This window comes from Lonchura striata, chromosome 2, assembly GCF_050655825.1.
Source record: "Lonchura striata isolate lonStrDom1 chromosome 2, ASM5065582v1, whole genome shotgun sequence".
Lineage (NCBI taxonomy): Eukaryota > Metazoa > Chordata > Aves > Passeriformes > Estrildidae > Lonchura > Lonchura striata.
In genome coordinates this window covers 123,891,302-123,918,051 of record NC_140704.1, presented here as the reverse complement: position 1 = coordinate 123,918,051, position 26,750 = coordinate 123,891,302, and the positions used below count along the sequence as shown (strand labels likewise).

The 26,750-nt window shown below is 45.0% G+C and overlaps 1 protein-coding gene across 1 annotated transcript; it reads left to right on the top strand.

Annotated features, from left to right (window-relative positions):
• The first annotated feature begins 5,346 nt into the window (after positions 1-5,346).
• On the top strand, positions 5,347-17,328 carry PRDM14 (PR/SET domain 14). The gene is made up of 7 exons (XM_085572216.1): positions 5,347-6,056; positions 6,353-6,409; positions 6,478-6,635; positions 6,813-7,083; positions 8,535-8,737; positions 9,989-10,090; positions 12,000-17,328. Exons 1-7 carry the CDS (start codon positions 5,516-5,518, stop codon positions 12,225-12,227), a joined length of 1,560 nt encoding a protein of 519 aa, XP_085428342.1. The 5' UTR covers positions 5,347-5,515; the 3' UTR covers positions 12,228-17,328.
• Positions 17,329-26,750: the final 9,422 nt, after the last annotated feature.

Below are 26,750 nucleotides of genomic sequence, written 5' to 3'. Positions count from 1 at the left end.
TATATATATATATATATAATTACTTGTGTAATTAACCTTTTTTGAAAAGTCAGATAATTAACCTTTTGGAAATCCCTCCTGGCACTTCAGCTGAATTCCAGCTTTTAACATAGGTCAGCCCAGAGCCACAGTAAGAGGTCCTATCCTTAAGTCAGCTAAAAGAACTGACAATTTGATGAAGTCCTTAGGAGATGTAGGTCAGGATAGGTCCAAGATGGAATTACAATGTAAGTGAACTTTTATGAACAGTGGTCCTTGAGAGCTGGGCATTGAGCTCTTCACCACTTCAGGACAGGTTCTTGGGACATCTCTCAGCTGAAGAAGAAACCACACCAAGAGTTAAGGATTTGGGTGCTGTGATGGACCTCATTAACCCTTCTTAGGTTCCAGTCTGAGCCTCCTTTGTTACTGCTGCTAATGACTGCGGCCTCAGCCAGCGTGGTGGGTTTAAGCCAGATGTTGTGACCAGGAGGAAGCCCTTGTATATCTTGTTTCTTCTCTTCAGTCTCTCATTCTCTATACTTACCTTGGGGATGAAAAAACCACACTCGATTGCATTACAGGGTTTAACTAATCTTGGAGTCCAGAGGCTGTGATTCCCCAGTTTCAGTTGCTTGTATTTTTCAATTTGTATGTGGAGGACGGCAAAAGAAAAACCAAATCTCAAATCAGAAGCTTGAGAGACCCTCAGGAGAAAAAAAAAATTAAGATCAAGTAAAGGATCTTAAAGGACAGTTAGAGAAACATTTGATGGTGGCTGAAACAGAACATTCTGCCTGAAAGGGTGAAATCTGTACACTGGGGTACAAAAAAAAACCTGTACACTGTACCCTGGAGTATGACCAGAATGTGGTGGAGTGCACAAGGGATAATTGTGTGAGTGCTCATGTTTGGTGCACCCATCTGCACAAGCCAGCAAGTAAGAGACCTGAAAAGCTTTGTGAGAGCTGGGACTGTGGGCAGGGAAACTGGGCAGGCAGAAGGGCAGTGCCCAGAGCAAGGCCACCCGTGAACCAGTATTTGTGAGCCTCGAGAGGGAGGGCATTATGTGCTTTCATCACTGAACATAGAGCTCTACCAGTTAAAGAAGAGGTGGAAACTTAGCTGTGTTTACATCTTACATGGGTACCACGAGTGGGTGCAGTTGAAGAGTAGCACCTTGTTCATGGTAATCTGTGTGATTGAACATATCAGCATCCTTGTGTGTCTGGCATTTGTGCTCAGCTTTGCTGCTGGGTGAACCTTCAAACCATGGCTGCTGTCATGAGACAAATGCTGCCATCATTCTCGTTCATGAGGGAAGGTGGGCAGGAAAACTCAGAGCCAGCCAGTGTGATTGTCAGGAGCACAAGAGGCCACTGTAACACAAGCATGCTCGGATAATTCCTGCTCCAATGGGAATGTTTTGTTACTTCTTCCCAAGGATCTGGAATCCTTCTGTGGATCATTAAAAGATTCTGGCTTTAAGAACAACAACAGTTTGGGTGCAGGGGACAGGCCAAGTGACAGTTTGAATGCCATCCAAGTTGTGTTTGCCTCACCTCCCCTGAAATTAGGCACTAAAGGCAGAAACATTCCAGGATGAAAGGGGGGCTCTGTGCAGAAAAAGGAGCTGAGAGAGCATTCAGACCCTCCTTCCACCAGACAGCCAGAGGTAAAGCTCATTCACACAGCAGCAGGAACTTTGCTTGGAATGTGTCAGTTCCTACTGAATATGCTGTAAACTACTCAACTGCCACTCACTGGGACTTCATTTAAGAATGAAGAAGGTAGCAAAGACTGGGGAAACAGACACTCTCCCATACAGCTGCTGGGGAGGTGAAACTGCTTCAACTTCTGTGATGTGCCCAGGAATTTCTCCCTAGGAGATATTCCTGAGAAGACAGGAGGAAACATGGGAAAACTCTCCAATTGCTATACTTCACTTTATCACTTCATTCTACAACTACTCAGGATGCTGGAAGGTCCTGCAGTGATCCTGATGAATAACTTACTCAACTCTCTGCAAACTGTTGGTGAAGTGTCTTTAAAACACAAGAACAACAAATATTCCAGATATTTGCTTGTGTTCACTCAGCTGCCCACTCCAACAAAGGGAAGAGGATTGCATCTCTATGGCAAGATTGGTTTGATCCAAATTTTAGACTGGCCTCATCACCTCTTTCTTGTGCATGTATTTTTCAGTTAATTGTCTAATCTCAGTGTACTTGGAATGCGTTAAGAACAGCTAATTACTTTTGCAAAGTCACAGAGCAAATGGTAACATCATTAAAATGCTGCTGTATCTAAAGATACAACTAGTACAAGAAAAAGGAAGTTGAATCACCTTAATTTTGTTTTCCCCCTTTTTTTAATAGTCCACCAGCAGATTCAGTTGCTCTTCTGCTACCTGTCCTCTTCTATTGCCATGGCAATAAACTGTTCATGCTGTGACCTCATCTAAATTGCAATTCAGGTTATTTCCATGACAGCATCTGGTGCCATCGCTGGGATTCCCATTTCCATGCTGCAGCTGGGTATTGGTGTAGGTGCTGGGGCACAGGGAGGCCACATGTGGGAAGATGAGCATCAGGAAGTGCTGTGGCCCTGTGGTTTTTGGGGGATCACACGGAAGCTCACAGGTGTAACTTGAGTGTTTGGGAATGTGTAGGAGGCAGGCTTTAAACCTGGAGTAAGAGAGATGTAGAGTGGATGTAAGATTGATGAAGAACTCACTCGTGTCCAAACTGAGAAGTGACTGAATGCTATGCTAGCCACCTGCAGGGATGTCCCTTGGTGCCTGTCTTTAATATGCATCCCTACTCTCTCTAAATCCTGCAGCAGGGAAGGGAGGCTGATGGACTTCTCTGATTACTTTGTAATAAGACATAAAATCAGGGAAGGGAGGCCCTCTAGGCTGGGGCTGTCCACAGTACTGACTGGACTGTTGGGGGTGCATCTGCAAGGCTGCCCTTCTGCTTCCCGCACATCTCTCCCTGAGGTCATGGCTTTTTTAATGCACTAAATGCCTTTAACTTCTTAGAGGATGTTAAAGCATCTAATGATTAATCTGCAGTATAGTGGCAACAGTGCTTCAAGCCCTTTTTTTCTCCTGGACTCTGTGTTATCAGGCTTCTAGAAAAAGGAAAACTTTTGTTCCTGGTCATGTCTACAATTTAATTAATGGTAAGATTTTTAGAATTTCATGTTTTACTTATTTGACTTCCATTTCTCCTGAATCTCTACTGTGAGCATGTCTCCCCTAGTCCCTCTCCCTCTTCCTGTGCTGTGATACCTGGATACAGAATCATCAAAAGATTTCAGATTCACTGGCAACATTTAAATTCTAAATATAGCTCAAACTTTTCTGTGCAGAGCTCAAAGACTTGCTCCTGTAAATCCGATTAATGCTGGTACTACTTTTATGCTACTGATGCATCAATAAAGTTGTGTTGAAATGCCTGCTGAAACTGTTTCCTAAAGCACTATAACATCAATTCTGTTTTACAAATAACAGAGGTTTGGCACAAAGCAGAGATAATTAGAAAAAAAAAAAAAAAACTAAAACTGAAATGACAACTGAAAAATCAGGCCATTTAAGCTAAGAGACTATCTCAAGCAAATTTTAGAAGGGTGCATTCCAACTTGTGCATATTAGCTTCCCCGGTGTATTCAGTACTTTTGTCTTGCAGGGGTTGGGATAGCTGGGTAGAGGATGGGTAGGTAGGAGATGGAGGATGGGTGTAGGTAGAAGAATTTGCCCAATGCATTTAATGCAGACTACAGAAATGTTTCTGCTCAACTTTGGACAGAGATATGTGGAAGGGATCTTGGAGGGAGACTGGATCAGATCTGTGACTCTCTCCAGTGGGGTTGTGTGCCTGTGTTTGTTGTCTTAGTGTTTATGTCCTGAGTGAAAAAATAAAGGGAGATTGTAAATGAAAGCTTGTGGTAAGTAGGAGTTGCAGTGCCCAAAGGAATGAGGGCCAAACAACCTCATTGCCCCGGGCAGCCAGTGATTCTTTCTCAAGCTCTCTATTTCAGAGCACCTAATTCAGGCCAGATAAGAAATCAGGTTTGAAAGGATAGCTTCACCTCTGGTCAAGTGCAGGGAGTGACTGTGTCTGGAGCTGAAGTTTCTCTGTCTGGGGTTGTTTCAAGTGCTTCCTAACACATCCCTTCTTTGGGATGAAGACAATATATTACACAGGATCACATGGAGCTACGCTAATTAATTTCTATAGCACACCAAATATAACCACTGAAATGGCATTTAAAATTCCAGGAGCTAAGCCTGGCTGAGTTCCCTACTCCAGCTGTGTCTGTGTACAGTTTGGCTCATGCTCTGCTGTGCCCCAGAAGCCCTATGCTGCCTGTCTCTGAGAGAGCCCCCCGGGTGCAAGTCCCCAAGCTCTCTACAGTGCAGCAGAGCCCATCGGGTCCCTTCCCTCCATGTGCAATGTCACCCAGGCTGGAATGAGCTCAACAGGCAGCTCTGCAGTAACACATGCTGTATAGGGTTTTGTCCATACAAAGGCTGAAGATTTCTCCATCTTTCTGCACCAGCAGGGATGACACTCTGCAAAATGAACACCTGGGCCCCTAGGATCCTCCAGCCCCTTCCAAGCCCTCTTTTCAATGCCATTTTGTCATGCATCCACATGGAAGGAAAGCAGGAGAAAACCCTCTAAAAACCCGCGATGAAACCACAGACAGGGGGATCACCCAGCACCTCTGCAGGAGGCAAGGGTCAGGTGTCTTCCTTCGGTCCCATCCAGGGCAGGTTAGCATAGGCGTGGTCATGGAGCCGTGCAAACCCCGGCAGGAGCACAATGTTCTGCTAAGCACCTGACAGGAAGCCCCAGGCTAGAGTAAAAGCACCTCAGCTGTGCCCGTGAAGCCTGCAGTGAGCAAGACTGCGCCGCTCCCGTCTGTCCAGGTCACTGGAGTTCCAGGGGTGTTTTCTGACTTTCCATATTCAAACCACATCCCTGCAACCCCCGAACACACTGTGTGGGAGCCATGTGGAGCCCTCCCCTCTGGCAGCAGGCGGCCCGTGGGGAGCAGCAGCGCTCCCGCACGCCGGCCGCCTGCTCTGGGGAGAGGCAGGAGCCACGAGCCGCGGCCGGCCCGGGGCTCGGAGGGGCGGAGGGCAGAGCCGGCGGTGGGGAAGGTGGGTCCGGGAGCCCGGACCACCCACTCACCCCCCCCCCCCCTCCCTCCCCTACCACCCGTGGGGAGGGGCTGCCGCCGCTCCGTGAGTAGCCGCGGCTCCGCCCCGGGGTAGCCGTGCCGGTCGGGGCAACACCCCCGCCCACCCCCGGGGCCGTGTGACCCCGGGCGGCCGCCACCGCCCGCGCCCACCCTCCCCGCCCCGCTGCTCGGGCCGATATAGCCGCGGGGGGTCGGGAGGGGCCGGCCGCTCGCCCCGACGGCGCAGGGCCGCTCCCGTGCCTCCGTCCCGCCCCGCAGAGGGACCCCGCACCGGCAGCACACAGGTGTCTGCCCCCCGCTTCCCGGCCCGGCTCTTCCCGACATGGCTCTGTCCCTGGCTGGCGAGTCGGTCCCCGGAGACGGCGGAGACTCGTTCGGCATGAGCCCCGCCGGCCTCGCCTCCTACTACCCCTCTTTCCTCCCACCCGCCCATTACTTCGAGACGGCCCCCGACTTCTTCCAGCCCCTGAAACCCCTGGGCGGGCTGGTTTCCACCTCGTCGCCTCTGCCTCCCTTCACTTTCAGCAGGGTCCCCGCTTTTGTGAGCGAGCCGCCCCCATTGCCCACCGGCCCTTTCCCCAGCCTTCCTTTGCCCGTCTACACCAGGCTGCCGTCCCCCTTCCCTCCCAGTGAGGGCTCGGCCCTCGCGACGGGGGCCCCGAAGTCGCTCTCGCCTCCCTACCCGAGCCCCCCGCACAGGGCTGCCCGCAGCCCGGGGGCAGACGGGGCGGCGGGGCACAGCCACAGGTACCACTTCACCGAGGAGGAGCTCAACGCGGTGCTGTACGGGGCACTCCGGGGCAGCCAGCCCACCGGGAATCTCCACGCCATCTCGGGGCTCCGGGTGTCCCCCGCCAACTCGGGTAAGGGGGTATTTGGCGGAGGCGAGAGGGGCACAGGGTGACCCTGGGCGGCAGCTCGCTCCTTGCAGCCAGGTGTGCGGGAGGGTTCGGGGACAGTCCCAAAAGGGGTGCAGGCAGCCTGGCTCAAGGTACATCGCCGGAGGCACGTCGGACTTATTTTCCCGGTGGTTTTCTTGCGTTACGAGCCCACACCTGGAAACAGCCGGGGGTAGTTCGGGCTGCGGCCTTTGTCGGGGAGGCAGGACCCGCTCCTGCAGGGCTGGTGCCATGCTGAAGAAGGGGTTCCTCTTCTGCAGGCGCTGCGGACTCCGCCGCCCCGCTGCTCGACCGGGACTCGCTGCAGCTGCCCGAAGGTAAGTGTCCGGAGCGGCCGCGCTGTGCCCGCCCCGCCGCGCCGCGCTCAGCCCCCTGTCACCCGCAGGGCTCTCCGTGCTGCGGGTGGCCTACGGGGACGTGTCTCAGCTCGGAGTCTTCTGTACGGACCCCATCCCGAAAGGAGTCCGCTTCGGCCCTTTCCAAGGCAAAGTGGTCAACACGAGCGAGATCAAGACTTACGACGACAACTCGCTGATGTGGGAGGTAGCGGCGGCACCGTCGGGCTCACCCCGCACCCCCAGCGCGGGGCCGGGGCGAGGTTTTCGGCGTCCCCTCTATTGTAGCCTGCAAGAGGGGCTCGGCCCGGTGTGGGTGGTAGGACTGCTGAAAGCGGGACGTGTGCGGAAGGTCAAACCTGATCCTTTTTTCTCTGCTCTCCAGATCTTTGAATACGGTGGTCTGAGCCACTTTATCGACGGGAAGGGCTCCACTGGCAACTGGATGTCCCTGGTGAACTGTGCTAGGTTCCCCGAGGAGCAGAATTTGACGGCTATCCAGTGCCAGGGACAAATCTTCTACGAGACCTGCAAGGAAATTTTCCCGAACCAAGAGCTGTTGGTGTGGTACGGCGATTGCTACGTGCAATTTCTGGGCATCCCCATCAGCTTGAAGGGCATGGCAGAGGGGAAGAAACCCCCGCAGCACCCCGAAGGTGAGCCTGCCGGCAACCCCTTGAGCGACACTGCCCCTTTATTCCCACGGACGTGTGCCTGGCCTGGATTAGAGTCACGCGAGGGGAGGTAAAGGCACCACCTTTGTCCGGCTGTTTTACTTTAAAAGCTTCCTAGACCCTGCGGTGAGGCGGTGATCCTTCGGATCTGCCCGGCCGCCCCTCCCTGCGGCATCCTGCACCCCGAAGCAGCAGCTTCCCCTCGGCGCCGGGAATCCGGGGGGCTGCACCGAGGGCTGTCGGCAGCGCGGAGCAAGAGGTTCCCCTTTCTTCCGCCGTCAGTCCGCTCCCAGTCCGCGGTTCCTCGGGGAGTTTAAAGCGTTGTTTGGTCTGACGATTGTAAAACATCTGGTGGTCCTATGCTGAACTTGCCTCGGCCCCGCAGCGCCTTTGTTCAGGGTCTCGTTTTGGGAGGAGATGGGGTTTTCGGGGTTATTCCGGCTTTGGTCCTGTTTCATTTTAGGATTGCGTACCTGACTTTCGTATAATTAACGCTCTCAGTAAATGAGGCAGGCTGAAGTCGTTCCGATCCCGTAATGTCAATATTGCTTGCAAAAGAAATGTCAAGTGCACTTATGCAAGGGTGAGGGGAGAGGGAGGGTAGTTCTACCTGTAATGTATAGAAAGTATGATGTTCTTATAATCAAAACTTATGTATGGGGAAAACAGGTATGTGCCAGTGCGGGAAAAGCTGGGAAGGAATGAGTCGGCAGGGTGCAACAGAAAGGGACAGAAGCAAATTCGCATGAAAATTTGGCATGGAAAATTTTGTACCTCTTCTCTTGAAGTGTCTAATTCAGACAGATGCTGAATTGTTACTTTCATCTTAAGGCTTAAGCTAAAGGTGCTTTTATTAAAGACAGAAAAAGATGTATAAACGCCTGAAAATTTTCTGGTGTTTTTTCTAAATTCAGTGGTAAAAAATGAATTGAAATTTAAAAAAAAAAAGTCAAATAAATATGCTATTTTGTTCGATAGCTATTTGAAAACAATAGAAAAGGTGTGCAAAATTATTTTTCGTTTTGGGATGGTAGATAAAATTTGCGGACAATTATTGATAAAAAATATCTCACAATGATTCCGTTTGGGGAGAAGTTTCTATGTGGGACTCTGAGTTGTTTTTTCACATGATTTCTTGCTATTTATGGATATGCAAGGATGAAATCCTGTTTTTGGTGAAGTTAGTAGCTAAACAGAGTAATTTTAGTGGACTGTGTGTTCTAGTTTGTTCCCCTCCTTTAAAAAGGCAAGGGAAGCACTGGGAACGCTCAGGAGACGCAGCACACATATTTTTTGTTAATGATATTGCCAGCATCAGTCAGAGTTAAAATTCCCCGTAGGGGTCCCGGCTCTGGCAAGGATACAGATCTAATCTCTGAGTCCCTTTTGCCGTGGTGTAACGGAGGGGTGGCACTTTCCCTTCTGCTGTACAGAGGCCGGGGAGAGCTTCAAGTGTGAGCGCTGCGGCAAAGTTTTTGCCTACAAGTACTACCGGGACAAACACCTCAAGTACACCCGCTGCGTGGACCAGGGGGACCGCAAATTTCCTTGTCACCTTTGTGACCGATCCTTTGAAAAAAGAGACAGGCTGAGGATCCATATTCTCCACGTTCACGAAAAGCACAGACCTCACAAGGTGAGCCTGCTCCCGAGCCTCTCCGCAGGCATTGGCTCTTCTGAGGGTACTTAATATTAAGTCTTTTTTTGGTCCAGATAAGATGCTGATGACCTTCCTCCTCTTCCAGTTTCCCTGGCAGTTTCCTGGTGGGACTACTCAGGGAGAGCTTGTCATGTGCAGCACAGTTTGGTTAAAGAAATTTAATGGATTTAGGTTGGGAAGATAAACCCCACTGCCACAGTGAGAGTTTAAAAAGAAATTTTCTCCTGGGCTTTTTGGATGATTGCATATAAGTGCCGCTTCTTTTCGTACACAGTGTGTGCGTTAACTTGTGCTTAAAGGTTCTTGGCTTGTCCAGGATCAGGGGAGAGATGTCTGATGTGTGTTTCCCACACCCCATCCTTCAGAACCCACCACAGCTTTGTCTGTGTCTGTTGGACCAAACAGAGCTTAAAAGTTTTACATTCACATTCAGTGTGAAGCAGATTTTCAATTGATGAAAGCAAATCTTTAAAATGCTTTACTCATCTGCACCAAACACCTTGCTTTTCTAGCACTAATTTTCTCTAGCAGCAGTGGGAATGGAAAATCAGGCTTTTTCTAGAAGCTTGGGAGAGGCAAGTTCTAGTGCTTGAAATGGCACAGTTAAATTAGTCCTCAAAATTCTCCATATTTTATAGATCATCCTACAATGTGTATTTTTTTGAGGAAAAAAATATTTTATAACTAAAATGGCACTATTACAATGTCAGAATATCTGCATGGAATTAGTAACAGATTAAAAAATATTCTATTAAATACCATATGATTCCTTTTTCTTTTCCTTTCTTTGGTAAATTTCAAATTATTTTATTCTTTAGGTAGTTTGTCTTTTAGGGAAAAATTAAAACTGGACTTGATTTATATATTTATTTTTTAAAGATTTTACAGAATTTTTTTTTTTTACTGAAAATCAACATTATCTGTTCTGTAAAATAAAAATTATTTATTGAAACAATTTTAATGCAAATGATTTAAATTTTGCATGGATTTATTATATATATATATATGTACATTTGCAGGTAAAGCTGTTCTTAAAACCAGACTAAACTTCTGGGTATTTTAATTTATTGTAGCTTAAAATTACTATTGTGTTTATACATGAATACATAAATATATGCGTATATCTAGATTATATGTAAGAAATGTGCACGTCATCCACATCCTTAATTTTTGCTATTAACTATGCAGTTACATGCTTCCTTTTAACTTTATTCTTTCCCCCCCCAGTGCTCTGTGTGCGGGAAGAGCTTTTCTCAGTCCTCAAGCCTAAACAAACACATGAGGGTTCACTCTGGGGAGCGCCCCTACAAATGTGTCTACTGCAACAAGGTAAGGCAAAGCCCTGCCCCATCCCTCCCTCTGCTGTGCTTTGTTTCTTTGTTTTCTCTCAAGAAAATGCTTTGTATTTAACTGTTAGCTAGATGAGTGGGTGTATGTTCTGGGCAGTTTTGAGGTAAGGTGACAGGGCTGGATGAGGCTGAAGAAATATGGTCATGGAATTTGTGGTTCATCCCAGCTCAGTGATCTGCAGATCACTGCTTTTAGGGAAGCTTGAGAACATTTCAAAGCATGCAGCTAGATCCAATATCCCACTTTTTCATCAGATAGGTAATTTTTGGTGTTATTGGCACTGCTTCTGTAGTGAAATAAACAGATTTGGTCTATAAACTTAACCTGCACAGTATGAATTTGTGCATGCTTACCTTGAAATATCAGGGCTGTTGATGGGCAGACAGGCATGGTGGTTTCACTTTAAAAAGAACACAAGGAGAACCACACAGCCCTGATCAGAGATGTGCCCTGCTGTTACTGCCCATCACAGCAGGGATGATTCAGGTGAGCTCTCCCTGTGAAAGTGCTGACAGCTCTTGCAGCAGACAGCTTGTGGATGCACAGGATGAATATTGGTAGGTGCTGTGGAGTGTCCATGCAATGCAGGAGCCCCATCAGCTGCTCCTGATTTTGTAGAGAGAAGTTTTGTTTATGACTGGCTGGACTAACACAAAGCTGAGGTGTCCTGCTGTAAAGAATCTTAGAGTAAACTCCTTTTGGCTATTTTATTTTTTTTTGTCTCCCCGTGATCATGCTGAACAGAGATTAGGATGAAACAATCCTTAATCTTCAAATCACAAGAGGAGGTGGCAGAGCTTTACAGGTTGCTCTATAAAGATATCTCTAAGGACATTTGACCAGTCCCCAGCCCATTCTAGTTGGACTGTTGTGGATTGGATGAGATTAAACTATTAGTCCTCAGGCTGCAGGATGCAGCTATCCTAGGACATAGCCATAATCTCTCAGGCTGGAAAACCAGAGTCTGTTTTAATAAATCCTCACTGGCTCCTCCTATGCAATTACAATTTTTCTTTTCCTCTTCTCCCTCTAACAGTGGCTTTGCTTTTCCAGCTCCTTTGCTGGAAATCAGTGGTCACTTATTTCAGAGCATTGTGAGATTAAAGGAACAGTGCTGGGTCAACATCACTATTCTCTCCCCAATACATATTTTTGCCCTTGATATACACCTCCAAGGATTTATGTATAGGAGTCTGTGATCTTTTTGTGCTCTAAGGTTCCCAGTGAAACGGTATCTAAGATTTATTGTTTGCTGTGAAAAATTACTAGAGAGTATTTATTTTATGTGGTCTGCAAATACTAAAGGACCTGAAATTGCCTCTCTTTGGAAAAGAAAAAATGGGGAAACATAGGCAAGTTTACAGCATTCCTGTTCAAATTTTAATTAGTGAGTTTTATCCCCTAATGAAGAAGTCTTTATGACTTTCCTACTCAAAAGTGGTGGGGGAACAGGCTAGAAACTCTGCCTGCAGAAAGAGAAGGGTATGATGGAGCAGGGAAAATGAACTTGTGAAAACAAAAAGTGGAAGAAAAGCCTGCATTATGTTTCCCACACATAAAGGAGCTGCAAAGCTAATTAGGCTAGTATTGACTTATTCCCTCTGACATATAGAAGATATTTACTGGTGTCTTTGCTCAGAAATCTTTCTCCATGGACTTAGCCACATCTGTATAGCAATAGCTGTTACCTTCTGATTCCTCCTTGCTGGGAGTTTTCATTATTTTTTTCCACTTACCTGAGGAGTGGAAACGTGAGCTATTTCAGGACTTAATTTTCAGGGTAACTTGCTTCTGATGGGGGTCTGGGTTAGCTGAAGGTGGGGATTGCACGTGTGAAAGCAAATTACCTGCGATTCCATCTCCTCTCCGATGATCCCTGCCCTTTCAGGCATTCACAGCATCCAGCATCCTGCGCACTCACATCCGCCAGCACTCGGGGGAGAAGCCCTTCAAGTGCAAGCACTGCGGCAAAGCCTTCGCCTCGCACGCGGCCCACGACAGCCACGTGCGGCGCACGCACAGCAAGGACAAGGGCTGCGCGTGCTCCGTGTGCGGCCAGCACTTCCCCGAGCAGGAGGATTGCAGCTTCCACATGAAGATTCATGCCGCTCATTAGGCGGGAACCCCACGGACGTGTCCTGGACCAGCTCATGTGTGTTTTGGGCTGTGTGTATCTAGTTGTGCACAGCGCAGGAGGTGACGCCTGCAGTGGCTCTTGGGGTAGGTCTGGTCTCTGACCCCGGGGCACATGACTGAGCACAGGGAACAGGGTATACCCTGATGCCACTCTCCTTCTCCTCCCATACTCTAATGTCTTCAGGCAGGAGGGAATTCTACCTCCCCAAACCCCTTTCTACACAAATATCACTGTGAGGAGTTTTTCTGCATCTCCAATGCCTGTGGACTGCCTCGTACAGTCTGTATCAAAGCTTATGTTTGGTATGTTTTTATCAGGTGCATTTCTTAAAGCTGATTTAACCTGTTCGTGTTGTTTGGAGAGATGACCACAGGTATGTGGTCTACTTACCCTTAACCTGTCTTTTAGTGATGCTCTATTTAAAAGTGAACTTTCTCATAGATACTGGCTGATGGAGCAACAAAGAGCTATTTTAAGTCATTCAGCTGCTGGGAGACTTAAGAGCTCCAGGACTGTGAGAGCAACTCTTCCAGAGGGTGCTGGATGCTGGTTAGCCCAGAGGGAGAGAAGTGGGGTGTGGTAAGATATATGCAGGCCTGATATCCCAGCTAGCAGAGATAGTGGGGGTTGGTTTTGTCTTCTCAAGATTTTGGAAGACCAAACATGGTGATATTCCTAAGCATCAGTAAGCCATTGGGTGGATAATGAGCAGTCCAGTGGTCTTACAGAGGTGTTTCATTGTAGACTCTGAGCAGGCCAGGGCAAGCACAATCCCAGCAGTGGGCTCTTCTTTCTGAATTTCCCTGAACCTGTCTGGTCCTGGCCAGGTGAATATTTTCAGTGAACCCTGATATGAAGGGTGGGCTCGACTGTTTCCTCTTGGCTTTATGTTGTATTACTGCAAAATGATATCAGGACTACTCCTCAGTGCCTAAAACTCTGCACATGAAATTCCTTCCCCAGTCTGCAGAAAAGGCCTTGCTTCCATGGGAGGACTGGAAGGTGTCATCCTCCATGTTTCACTGACCACACAGGCAAGGCAGGAGTGTGGTCAGTGAGACATTTCCAATTCTTAAAAAAGTTGCATTGCATATCATTGTGAAATCTTAACAAGGAGGCTTAACAAAGAGCCTGCGCTGAAGGACTGCTGAGGATAGGGAGTGCAGTAATTGGTATAGAAGTTTTAGTTACCACTGAGTGACCACCAGGCCTGGCAGGAGGCTGTGCATGTGAGAGGGCTCACAGTGCCAGTGGGACTGTAGGTTGCATCAAGGGAGGTCAAGCTGAGCCACCTTTTTGGAGCTAGGTGATAAACACAGATAGTTCGGTATTACTGGGATGATAAAATTCTCTTCAAAGTATCCTAGATCAGCTAGGATTAACAAGAATTTTGTACATAAAGTAGAAGAAAGTAAAGTTTTTATTTTGTACCAACTTAAACGTTCTCTTTATTTATAGCATAAAAATAGAAAATTTTACTTGTACATTTAATTATATTGTGCAGATACTGTATCCTTAAATATACTGATTTGCACTAATTTTCATAAGGTTTTTTTTGTACCTTCAGTTGCTTTGTTCTCATTGTTTTCATGGTGAAAATATTTTTTAGTTATTTATTAAATAACTTACCAATAAACAAAATATTGATGTCCAGCACTAGGCAGTATGTGAAATAAATCCATTTGCATTATATGTTTATTCATGTAGGTTTTAGGGTAGGCTCTGGTTTTTTTTCTTATTTTAATACCAAATATTACTATAATAGAGCAGACGAAATTTTTTACATCTTGAGGGCTGAATCCCTGGCCCTTAAAATTCACTCATGAGCAGAAAATTAACACAGAACTTATGTACAAACAATGCTGGGAAACAGGTAGAACTGAACCTTCCTTCCAGCTGCCTGCTGTCTAGGAGGATAGATACAAACATACAAAATCCTGGCCGACAGAAACAAGAATTATGTGTGCAAAGCCTTTGTTAGTTCAGTCCCTTTAAAAAAAAATCAGGATTTGGTGAAATAAACTGCCTACTAATGAAGAAAATGTTATGACTAGGAATGGCTTTGAAATACTGTGAAATGCCTGGTTAGCTTCCCGTGCAGGTAACCTCCTTTTTTTTTTTGCTCTGAATGAAGGTTGTATGTTTAAATGGTGCCTCTGTAGTGCTCTTGTGTGCATTTTCTTCTTCTTGAAGAAACCCCAAATGTCTTGTGCTAAATTATTTGCACCTTTCTATAGTCTTTGATGTGTTGTCTGTAAAGGAGTATGTTATATTTGAAGAGTTGTACTTTTTATTGAAGGTACTGGCTGTCTTGCACATTAAAACCATATATGCAAATTTTGATGCTAATTATTGTGCACAAAACCACGCTATGAAAAGCCAGTGTCCACAAAGGAGACAGAGGAGTCCTGCAACTTTATTGAATGAAGGGAGGGAAAGCCCATTGGAGTTTTGGAAACTTAGCCTCCTTTTATCCTCGGCTCCTTGCCCCATGTTGCCCTCTTCCTTTCCCCACTGGCTGAGGTACAGATTTCCCAAACTGCCTTGAACATCTGTCTTTTTCTCCCACAGTTCAGAATTTAAAACTATCTAGGTTTTGCAACAGACTTTGTTTACCCATTTTTCTATTGCCGTTAAGTTCAGGAGTTTAGGCTATAGTCAAACTGTCTGGGCTTTGTAACAAACTTTCAGCTTGAGGTTGGTAGAGACATTAAGACCCATTTCAAAGACATTAACAGCCGTTTGTCCTAAAGACCCTAGCCCATCGAGTTGTTTCTAAAGACATTAGCACCCACCTTTCCTATTATTAATCTTGCATAATAAAAATAAATCGTTGGAGGCTGCCGTGTACACTAATGTTTTCTGCTAGATGCAGAGTTGGGTATTTGAGGTACTAGCAAATGGATGAAGGGTGTTTACTTTGTCATTTGTAAGTCTCTTATTGTGAATTCTAGTCTTTGTCCTGCTGGGGAGCAGCTGACTGCGCAAGAAGTCAAAGGCATGCAGTGTCTTAATGGATTTGGTCTTAAGTACCCCAACAGTTCATGAAAGCTGAGGCCTTTCAGTTCTGGATTGAGTTCATTCCCACTTGCAAGCAAGATGATGGATCCAGATTGAGCACTAAAAAAGGAATTAAACTACCTTGTCGCATTTAACTATTCTATAGAATCATCCTCTCCCTTTTGAATAGCAAGTCCCAGCTGTGCTGGGGACTGTGAGGATGGCACTTGGCTCTGCACACTTCACAGCAGGGTGGGGAGAAATTTATCAGGAGGGAGGTCAAGCTGAGCCACCCACAAAACCATGCAGATTTTAGTTTTCTGAAACAAAAATGCACTGATTGTCAGAGCAAACAGATTGCTGTTCTTGCCAGATGGGGGTTAGGAGAGATTAGGGAATCCTCCTGTAGTGTGCCTGCACCCTGTGTGTGTCTTGTGAGCTGAGGTTTTCCTCCCCTACAATTTGCACATTCATTTACACTTTTTGTGGCCGTGCTTTCAGCAGCTGAGTGAATGTGCAGCTCAGCCAGCCGTGAGGTTTTGGATATTTATACACACAGCTAAGGGGGGAGATTGAGGGAGCTTGTGTGCATGCTGCACTTTTCTATCTGTGGGGTTCCCGGAATGACTGCATGGCACAGAGGGACATGTGCATGAAGGAGGCTGCAAGTGCACGTGCATGAACTTTTCTGCAAGTTCAGCAGAATCTTTTCTAAGACTCTAAAGGCTCGGTCCTTGTGCTGGGCATACCTGGCTGTCAGGTCTGTGCTGAGCAGGCACCGTGGTGCTCCATGCTCCTGCAGCTGTTTCTGAGCCGAGGCAGCAGAAAGGACATCACTGCAGTTCTCAGGGGGCTGGGCTGTGGCTTTGCATGCTGTACTAAATCCATCTCTTCCATTTCTTGGCACCTGCAAATATAGGACAGAAGTATTGTTTTCCATGACAGTAACTACAGTAATACGCTATGTGCAATAGGTACCCGTGTTTCTCTCTCAGTTTTGCTTAAACTGGCTGTGGAGTGATGTCCCTGTCTGGGGTCACATTGTCACTGCTTTCAGTAAGGCAAAGGACATGCATGCACCCTGGCTCTTCTTCCCTTAACTAGGATTAAAAACAGTCCTCCCAAGGGGAGCAGCAAGACAAAGTCCCTGGGACTAATCAGTCCTGTAAGACACTAGCTGGTTTTAAGTGTTCTGCATTAACTCTGTCAGGGTTTTTTAAATGTTAATAGAAAGTGATCTAAATAGAAACCAGAGTATGAGGGCAATCAACTGTTTTGTTGGAACAGAGGGGTGCAGGGAGAGAGACAGTGTGAGGCTAACTCCGGAGTACATGACAATGGGGAGATAAAAAAAAAGGTGGTCCCAGAGCTCAGGCTTGCAAGTGTGAGAGAACAAAAGGCCTGGCCACAGACATCTGCTGCCTCTAGCATCTTCTGCATATCCCTGTTCTTCAAACACCTGGTCCCCAGCCCCTGCTGTCCCAGTCCCTGTCCTGCTGCTCACTGTGGAGAACAGGGTTAAGCACTGAAGAAAGGTGAAAAGCAGCAAGGAAGTTGGTGAATTGAAGATAATGTCACAAACAAATACTGGTCAGTGCCAAACTGTCCATTAAACAAGAGAGATCATTCACCAGAGGAGCCCTGACTGGCTGTCCCCTTCTGAAGAAAGCCATTCCTTGGGTCCCCTGTCTCCTACAGGCCTTTGCAGCAAGTGCTGGTGTTTGTTTTAGCCCTACAGACACAGTCACCATCACCATTCCCTTTCTCTCCTGATACACATGCCCTTGCACTTTCCCCCTTCTATCTCTCTCGAAGACACCTAGTGCAGGGCCTCAGGCACATGAGAGGTGTGAGGCTCTGTTTTTGCCCTCTTTTGTTCTTTTTCAACCTTAGGTGAAACTTGTCCAGACTTTCAGTCTGTGCTTTTATGGTGTTTGACTTAAGCTTCAAGGAGGCTTCATCTCCACCAGTGAGTGCCTTTTCTGAAAAGCCATCCCCTCGGAGGTTCCTGGGCTTGGGTGTTGACAGCTGGGGCTGTGCAGCAGCACCAGAGGAGAGTGACAGCACCTCTGCCTCTCCTGCAGTGGGGCTTGAGGGTCTCTATTCTGTCTCCATCCCCAGCCAGTCGCTCTGCAGCAGCTTTGCTGTAGGGGCTGTCCTGAAATCCCAGCTTTACACCACTGCAGCAGTGGCAAACCAGACTTAAAGTCACAGGACTAATCTTTGTCACAGGACTAACCTCTGGCTAGCCCAGCAATGTAGTAGCATAGAGAGCACTTTTGAATACCTTATTGTGAGAATGCCACACTGTCCTGTAAACTGCAGTGTTATCAGCCTGCCAAGTAGCAGTGAGAAAATGCAATCCTTCCACTTTGTCTGCAGGAACTTGAGCAAAGCCAGTAGGAGATACCTTAGTCATGAACAGAAATGCAGCAGCAGAGAAAGCACCCACCTGGAATGAAGGAAAGAGAAAGAGATGATAACTTGGATTATAGCGGCCAAAAAGTGCAATTCACAGATAACCCCTGAAGTGAAATCAAGCTTTCTAGAGAGTAAGAATAAGTCCATCCTCTGTCTAAATCAAAGTGGGGTTGGTGGCATTCCCTCTGGAGTGCAGAGGGTCAGTGCAGAGGTGGGGGTGTTGTGAAAAATCACTCCCTGGAGAAGTTTTGCTTTCCCACAAGTGACCCCAGTGCAGTGGCCAGGCCAGACCCGCAGCAGCGGGGCTGAGGCCAGCTGAGGGATTACCTGTATTGATTCTCTGATAGCTGTCAAGGTGGAGGGAAAGACTACTCTGCCACAAGCTTGGAGCTCTTAGTGGAGCGGGAGCATAAACACCCCATTAAAGGTTTCATTCAATAGCAATATTTACTAAAGTAAATGGATAACAGTAGCCCCCTGCCCCCAGTCCCTAATGCAAGAGCCATTATGGAGCAGGAAGGCAGCACACAGGAATGTGTATTTCTGTAGTATCAGTTTCACCAATGCACTCTTAATGAAAACTGGATTTGGTTTTCAATTTTTTTTTTTTTTTTTTTTTTTTTTTTTTTTTTTAGGGATGTGAAAAGCCCCATATGTGCTCTTATTCTTGAGCTCCCCCTACCCAGGGCTTGATGTATGGCTGTACCCAGAGAGGGAATGTGGGCTGGCAGCATCCTGCTCTTGCTGATACTGAGGATGGGCAAGACTGGAGCAGGAAGTGCTGGAGATGGCAGTGCTGAAGGATGCTGGAGGGACTGGGGACATTTCCTTCCATGAGCCATGTGCAGTGCTGGAAGAGAGACAGTCCAGCCCCTGGAGGGCAGGATTTTACTTTTCTGGTGTGTCTGGAGCTGCCTTCTTGAAAGCTTCTTTCCTTATGCTGGCAGCAAAAGAAGGCTTCACACCATGGCTCTGAAGGCAGCAGGGCCCAAACCCTGCTGGGAGTCTTTGCTCCACGCACTGTAACAAGGCTGATTCAGAAGCTTACCAGTCAAAAGGAGGTTTTTTCCTCTCAACTTTGGTGGACCTCCAGTCAAGAGTAGTATGAAACCTTGTATGGATATTACTAAATTTATCACAATAGGCTTCTAATTAACCCATGCCTCTTCTAAGGCTTCTTCCTCTTAGTTTCACAGCTGGAGAGATCACACACAGTTAATATACTGCACACAAAACAAAATCCAGCATGAAAAAAACGTGCCGTCAAAAGGGAAAATTCCTGGATAAGTGACATTTGGTTATTTGCTCAAGCATCTGTGTTCTTTACTCATCCCCCCACACCCCACCCCCAGGCCCCTTCCCAAGGGTGTCCTCAGCCTTATGTTTTGGAGATTAGAGAAATGAGGGATGGAGAAGGACTCCTTCAGGTAGATTGCTTTTTTGAGTTTCTTTCCATCAAAGAGAGAGTTCAAATGCCAGATCTACAGACAGGGAGGAAAGCTCAGAGAAAATCAGTCTGATCTTTCCTCCTCATGGGGAACGTCCCTGAATTTAAGGCTTTTAAATTCCTTTTCTGTTTCTATGCTGATGTAGCACTACTATCACAGTGTCAACATAGTTTGTTTCTACATATTGGATTTTTTAAACTAGTTGGAGTAACTGGCCAAATCTATTCAGATAGTCTGTCTATCCCAGTTTAGTTGCTGATGGTTTTGTATGTGTAAGACATGAGAAGTAGGGCCTGGCATGACAAAAACCTTCTTCCTTTATGGCTTTCATTACTTTTGTCTCCTGGGAGCTGTTTTGGCCAGGATGTTGTTATGACAAAAAAAAGTTCTGTAGGAGAGCTAAAGGACAACAGTTCTTCTTCTGAATAAGAGAAAACAATTTAATTTTGCAGAAATTCAGAAGAGAAGGAAAACTAAGGTGGTTCTTAGCATTTAAAACCTCTCCCAAAATCTGTACAATTTTTTGGTCTGTGACGCTTTCCTTTAACTGCTTCTGTCTGATAGATGAATTCATTATTTTTCTAGAAGTGATGAGGAAATAAAAACTATTATAAAACTTTTAAAATTTTATCTTTGCATTTTCTTCAATCTATGTCTTTGGGAATCATCCAGCAGCAAACTTCCATTAGGTAAGAACAATGGCAAGTTCCCTGTAATTTATTGTGATGGTCAAAGATGATGCATATTCTGTATTTTAATCATTGTCATAGGAGAACCTCCACTTATTTCCATAGTACTTATGGCATGAAGTATTAAACTTATATTATAATAATAAGTTATACTTATTAGGTGGGTTAAAATAAAAATGAAGTATTCTAGACTATGAGTTTCTGTTTTATATAACTGTAGGATTGTACTGATAACCCCCTTTACACTGTGTAGGCATCTGCCAAGTGTATTCACCATTCTTAACAGAATAATACTGACTTTTTGCTTTTATTTGTGTGTACATATACACACACATATATGTGCATATGTGTACCTAGATATGCTCATGCATGTGTACAATGTCTGTTAAAACTTGGAAAGTCAAGCAGCACTGAATATTCAAGTAAACTGATTATAGAATTAATAACTCCACTCTCTGTTTCATTATTACTTTGGGTGGCATTCATGAAGAGAGTGGATTTGCTAAGGGGCTGCTTTTCAAGAAGCTCTGTGGCATTCAAACTAGGTACTAAACACTATCCATTTTTTTCCAGCCCTGAAAGGCGATGAGCAGCAAACTTTACAGCAACGGCAGATGGCAGTCACTCTTGTCCTGTTGCTGCCGACAGCTGCGGTTCCCTTGGGCCCAGTGGGATAATGCTTCGTACCCTTTCCAGTCTTTATGCCATGTTAATATTTGGCATCCCTTGCATGTTTGTTTTTTACATTCCCTAAACTCTTCAGTAATAGGAAAGAGCCAACAGTGCCCAGCTGAAGTGATAAGTCCTTTGAAGCAACTTTGCTGGTAATACCTTTCAGCATCTGCTTTTGTGGAAGCTGCTTTACTATGTTACTATATTGGTATTGATCTGTGCTGTGTAGGTCCGTATTTGTCAAGCTTTCAAAGACATATTATCAAAGATTTCTACGTGAGAGAGTAATTAAAGGTCAGCCTCATAAATAGTTATAGCACCCAAGGCCAAAGGGGAGTTTTTACAGTCATTAGAAACTCAGCAGAAGTTTAACCTGCCATAGTTTAATCGGAGGTGCCTTGGCTTAGCTCAGCTCTGTGGTGGCTGGGGGACCCCCGGGAGAGCCCGGGCACTGTGGTGGGCTCAGCAGGCATTGCTGAGAACAGAGCAGCAGCTCTGCCTCTGCTCAACCCTTCTGCATGCACAGCCCCACATGGCCACTTGCCCATCTCCTCTTGCTTTTGGGCGCATCCCGTCGCCGGGCAGTGCCCAGCAGGACTCAGCTGCACGCACAGCGGTCCCCGGGGGCTGTAGGAAGAGCTTTGAACCCGCTGTTACAGCCGTCCCCATGGGAGGGAGGCACGCAGCAGCCCATCAGACAGTTAAAACATACTTTCCTTCAGCATCAGAGTCTCTTTTCTGTTCGCTGTTTGTCATCTCTTGCAGGGTATGGAGTAGAAGAAAATCAAGCAATTACACGGTTTAGTGGGTTCCTGTATGGCCCCAGAAGGAGGACAAATATTTTACAAATTCAACCCATCTTTCCCTTGATAAACATGCCGGTTAAAGGTGTCAAAGCTCGAGGCAGTCAGGTCAGTTAACTACCTTCAGAGTGGTAAGGAGGTCTTTTAGTACTATTCATCACCTTAAAGACTGTGCTCTTCACACACAGTTTCATGAGTTTGGACTATTTTACATAAATCTGCAAGAAATTGAGAGGTTCCTTCCTCCCCTCCCCACCCCCAAACAGCTAAAAGACTAATGCAGGCTTTTACCTGTTCCCATTCACTTAGATGGAAGTATATCAAGAAGTTTATTGGGTTTTTAATACCCAGATCTTTAAAGATTCTATCACAATCAAATATTTAATTTCCCAAAAGAAATACCATGTGTATGCAGTCTATTTGTTAATTCATTTTGTATTTTATGCAGTTGGTGGTAAAATATTAACTTAGAATTGCAAATCTATCAGAATCTATCGATAGTGTCTTTTGTGACCAGCCATCTAAAACAGGACAAAATATTTCTGAATCAGCTTGAAGAACTGGAATTTCAGCAGGACTTGACCTGCTGAGGTATGGGATGAAAACTCACGATTTTTCTAACACTTTCTTTTGTATCAGGAAAACACCAGGCTTTGTGGGACACTGTCTTCAAATCTCCATTGCATTTGCAATGGAAGCATTTCCAGGTAAAGGATTTAACATCATGTTCTTTGGAAGCATCACTTGGGGAGTGAGTGGCATTCTTTCACAATTGATTAATAATTTTTTTAGGAAAATTCTGACTTCCTCAACTGCAGCTTGGGAGCAGAAAGGCAGATATCACAGACACAGTCAGGACACAGTGATGGTGGTGGGAACATGGTTTTCATATAGATACAGAGTATTGATGATCAGCTTCCCCCAGGATCATTACATCATGTGTCTGTGAGGCAAATTATTGTGTGTGAAAATAAAAAAACCCTCTGTTAGGAGACTTGTCCTACTGATTGATGGGAGAACGTGGTAAAATCAGATTTACCAATGAATGTCACTTCAGAATTAACAAAGCTGATAGGAATGTAGCCAGCAGCAACTGCTAATTTCTCTAGGAATGAGTTTCCTCCCCTCCTCCTGGGGGCTTATTGCCTGCACTAATAGGGCCTTGGGTCTTTTCCTGATAGATGCCTGAATGTCGGGCAGCAGATTTTAGGATAATAATGACAATGATTCTGATAATGGCCCCTCTGTAGCCTAAAGCTGGCAATGAGGAGTGTGAAAGCATCTTGGCCCAGGCAAGCATAGCACTTTCCTCCCTTCCTGCTGTGAGATTATCTCCACCCTCAGGAGTTTAACCTGCTATGAGGAACTGCCTTCTTTGACTTGCTCTGTTCTGACACTGGAATTGTCATGTAGTGGTATTTTAAAACGCCCCTATTGCTTTCGCTACAATGGCTCCTTTACAACACAATGACCCCAGCCCTGGAGTTTTTGGCTCAGCTGAGCTGGTCTAGGCTGCACCAGCTGTGTAGAGCAGGCTCTGGGCCAGGTTGGTCTCTTCCAAACCTCTTCCTTGCTGATTTCTGAGTGCCACTTTCTCCAAGGCGCTGTTACAGCAGCCAGGACAAGGTGGAAGCCTGCAGCAGAGGAAAGTACTGGAGCTGTGCTGCTGACCTTCTGTTACTCAGTGGTTTCTCTGCTGACAGAGGGCGTTCCCAAGACACTTAAAGTGGGAGCAGGGCCGATTGTCTCCGGCAGAAACTCGGGAAAACTGGCGTAGTTATATTTTAATGTGCCAGTGTGATGCCAATTCACACTTTTTTGTCCTTAGATCTTCATAGGCTTGTGTAAAGAGAGATGAGGATAATAGTTCTTATTTTCCACATGGCGGGGGGGATAAAGGGAGCTGCGGAGCAGTTGAATTCTTTTCTTTGCACTGCAGAGGCTGATGCCCAAAGTAGAGCCCAAATCCATGTTAATGGACCTCAAAAATAATTACTGTACAGAAGGGAGATACAAACATGCACTTCCCACAGCCAGCCTTGCTTCCCTCTCCCATCTTGACATATCCTCCAAGGGAAACAGCCTCCGGGCGTGGCCTCGAAGGGAGCCACAGCAGCGCTGCCATCTCCTCAGCCTGCTGGGGACCAGCCTCTGCTTTATGCGCTCTTCTACAGCGTACGGGGGGTGTGTGGGGAAAGAGCAAGAAAGGAGCAGTGTCACCAGTGCAAGTGAGCTATTCTTAATCGCATCTTCGTATGGAGAGATTAACACATTTGTAGCCACTGTTTACTATTTCTTCATTGACTCAGTCCAAAGCAATTAAAGTGCTCCTCTTGAACATTTTGGTGTGTTAGTGCTTAACAGGTCCTTGTCTTTGTCCTGCTGCAAATACCTTCTTAATCCCGTTTATTCCATTCCTTTTGACTTTCCATGGGCAGAGCAGGCACTCACATGCCTGATGATGCCCTTTGCTGGAACACTGTATATATTCCTCTGTAACCATGCTCAAAAACCTGTCTAATAATTGCTTAGCTAATATGTCTCCTTCAAATGGAATTCATCAGTGTAGGGCATCTAAGCCCACTGCAGCTGGTGCTCTAGTAGACGCCCTGAATATCCTAATCAGCTTGCTTTCAATTGCATGTCTGCTCCTCTTTAATGAAGTTATTTTTTATAGGATTTTAGGTATACTTGGAATTTCCTTCTGCTGCATTGCTGAATTTTCTTTTGCACACATTTCCTCCTTGGAGATGAAGCCCTTTTGTTATTTTAAACAGTGAACAAATTGACACAACTTTGTAGCTACTTAAACTTTCACGATTGTAATTAGCACATATATGGGAAAGGAACCAAGACACAATTTTTAGAAGAAAGTCAGATGTATGGATTGCTTGATTAAAACCCTTCTGTCTGCTGTGTCAATTATGATGCTTAGAATTTACTCCTTTATTAGCAAGTCCTTAAAAAATTTAAAAAAAAATCTCAAAACAGCACCAAGCCCTAATATTTTTGTTGGAATTCTTATTGTCTGTTGCATCTTTTATTTTCCCAATAATATTCAGCAGTTGCTCTACTTATCACCTCACTCTCAGGGCCCTGGAGAGATAATTGATCGACTTCCACTGCAAAATCATTTTCTTGAATTAAAAGTGTTTTCTCCACTTCAGCCACAGAAATCAGGATGTATCATATTGCAGAATTTAGCTCTGTGTTAACGTGTGTGTGTGTGTGTGTGTGTATTTAGAAAGGCATGTTGAAGTTCAGACAGTCAAAATGTATAAGCCGTAAGAAAAATGTCATATTTTTCAGGTTTGCAGTTCACCAGAGCTGCACAAAATACACAAGATTTTGTGTTACTTGATTTAAAAGCCTAAACTTGCAATAACAGGGTAATAAATCACATGCCTGAAGTTGAAGTGAAACCTGAAATGAAATGAGCCATCACACTTTCCTTCATGTTTTGCAGTACACAGGATTTACTTTGTTAAATAGGTACATTGATAGCTTTTAATAAATAGCTTTATATATGTGAATTGACAGCACTAAAGGTAAAATTAACACATTAATTTTCAGTCATTTTGTATTTCTAATGAAATATAAATTAAAGTCTAATAAAACTGTGATACCAGTGCCTTTTAAGCTGTTGTAGCCAGAGTTCATACTGCCATTCTGATTTTAATTAATTTTTATCAGTTTAATTGACCTTTTCAGTTTGTGACTTTTTTCTATCAGCAAGTCAAGAAAACTGTCTCTTTATGTCCAACATTTGTCAGACAGTGAGGATTTCTTTTGGATAAAAACACAACTTTGAGGTTTAAATTTTAGAACTGGTTCTCCATGTCAGGACTTCCCAATGTCTGTGAAATTTGCTTTGGAATTTTCATGGATCAGCACAGAACTGAGAGACCATCATCTACACATCTGAAAAATTTTACTCTGCTTCTTTTGAAGAAGTATAGTGCTCCAGGTATGGCACTTAAACAATTTTGCTTCTTCTCTCTGGTCATGGCATCTTTGATCTAAGGAACAAGATGAATACTTCCAGGCTCCAGAGGATCAACTGATTTCTCACTGATATAGGAAATCCCAACAGAAAAAAAAAAAAAAAAAAATCTGCTTTTCAAATAATACCCATGGGGAATCCCAGGAGGAGAAAGCTGGAGCTTTTTGTGGTCTTTTTAAAATTCACTTCATGGTTTTGAGGTTGAGGGTTTTGTTTTGCATTGGTAGTGGGTTTTCTAGACCACAGATGTCCTTGGCCACTCCTCATCAATAAACTGTTACAAAGCCCCTGCTGTACTTTGCCACAATGTCTGTAAGCCAGGGAAAAAAAAAAAAAAGAAAATAAGAAAGGGACCCAAAGAGGTGGAAAAAACATTTCCTCATATGAAGGCTTCTTACCAGAAATTGATTTCTTGATTTTTTAAAATGCCTTTTAACATAAATATACTCCCATTACACCTCAGGTTTCAAAAGGTAGAGAACATATATGAGTGACATCTGTAAGTATATCTGCATGGAACATATGTGCCCTTTTCAGTGATTTTATTGAACATATCTCATCCTAAGAAGTGTGACCTTGAGATGTTTTTGTTTCAGTAAACTCAGCCTGGTTAAAAATCTTCCATTAATGTCCTAGAATGAAAGCTATAGCTCAGACTCCTGGGATGAATTTCACTATGCTTTCTACACTGCAATCCATTTGTTAAAATATATGCTGAGTGAGATGGATCCAACCTGAAATATCTGATTTGTTTTTGGGGTGATACCATGCTTCCTGTTGCTTTTTTTATCTCATTCATTATATGTATTTTAGAATAACATTTCCACTTGTTTGAGAGATAGAATACAAGGAAAAATAATAAAATACTTTTTTCCCCCCTTTCTTTTATATAAAATCAGATATTCCCCATGGTTTTCTTCACTTTGTTGTGTTCCTGTTTTTTCTCTCTTAGGCACAGCTGAAGAAAGAAAAACAATTTACTAAAACATGGAGCTCCCACACTTAATGAGCAGATTCACTCCCTTTAAGCTAGGAATGCTTTGGCAGGTATCTAACTCCCTGATATGAAAATGCATAATTTGAGGAGGATCTTTAGTATTATAGGTCTGCAGATTTTAACTAGCCTGTTGTTGCAATCCCAAGGAACACAAGGAAAGAATATTCAGTAGTTACTATTGAAACAAGGTGACATGGATTGGAATGGGTTATATAGCTTGTGATAATAGTATTGTGAAAACAAATGTAATTTTACTGAATATCTTCTAAGTAATTACTACTGGTATTACTTAGGCTGTTGTACAGTCTAGGAGTGCCAGCTAAGGCAGGTCTGGGCTGTGGCTTGTACCATGCACACAGTGGGCTGCCCTGGAAGCCCTCTTCTGGGCTGGTCCTTCCCCAGTACATTAGATGGAAATGTTCCACATGATCTAAGACTTTTCTACCAGACCCAGCAGGTCTGGTTGCAT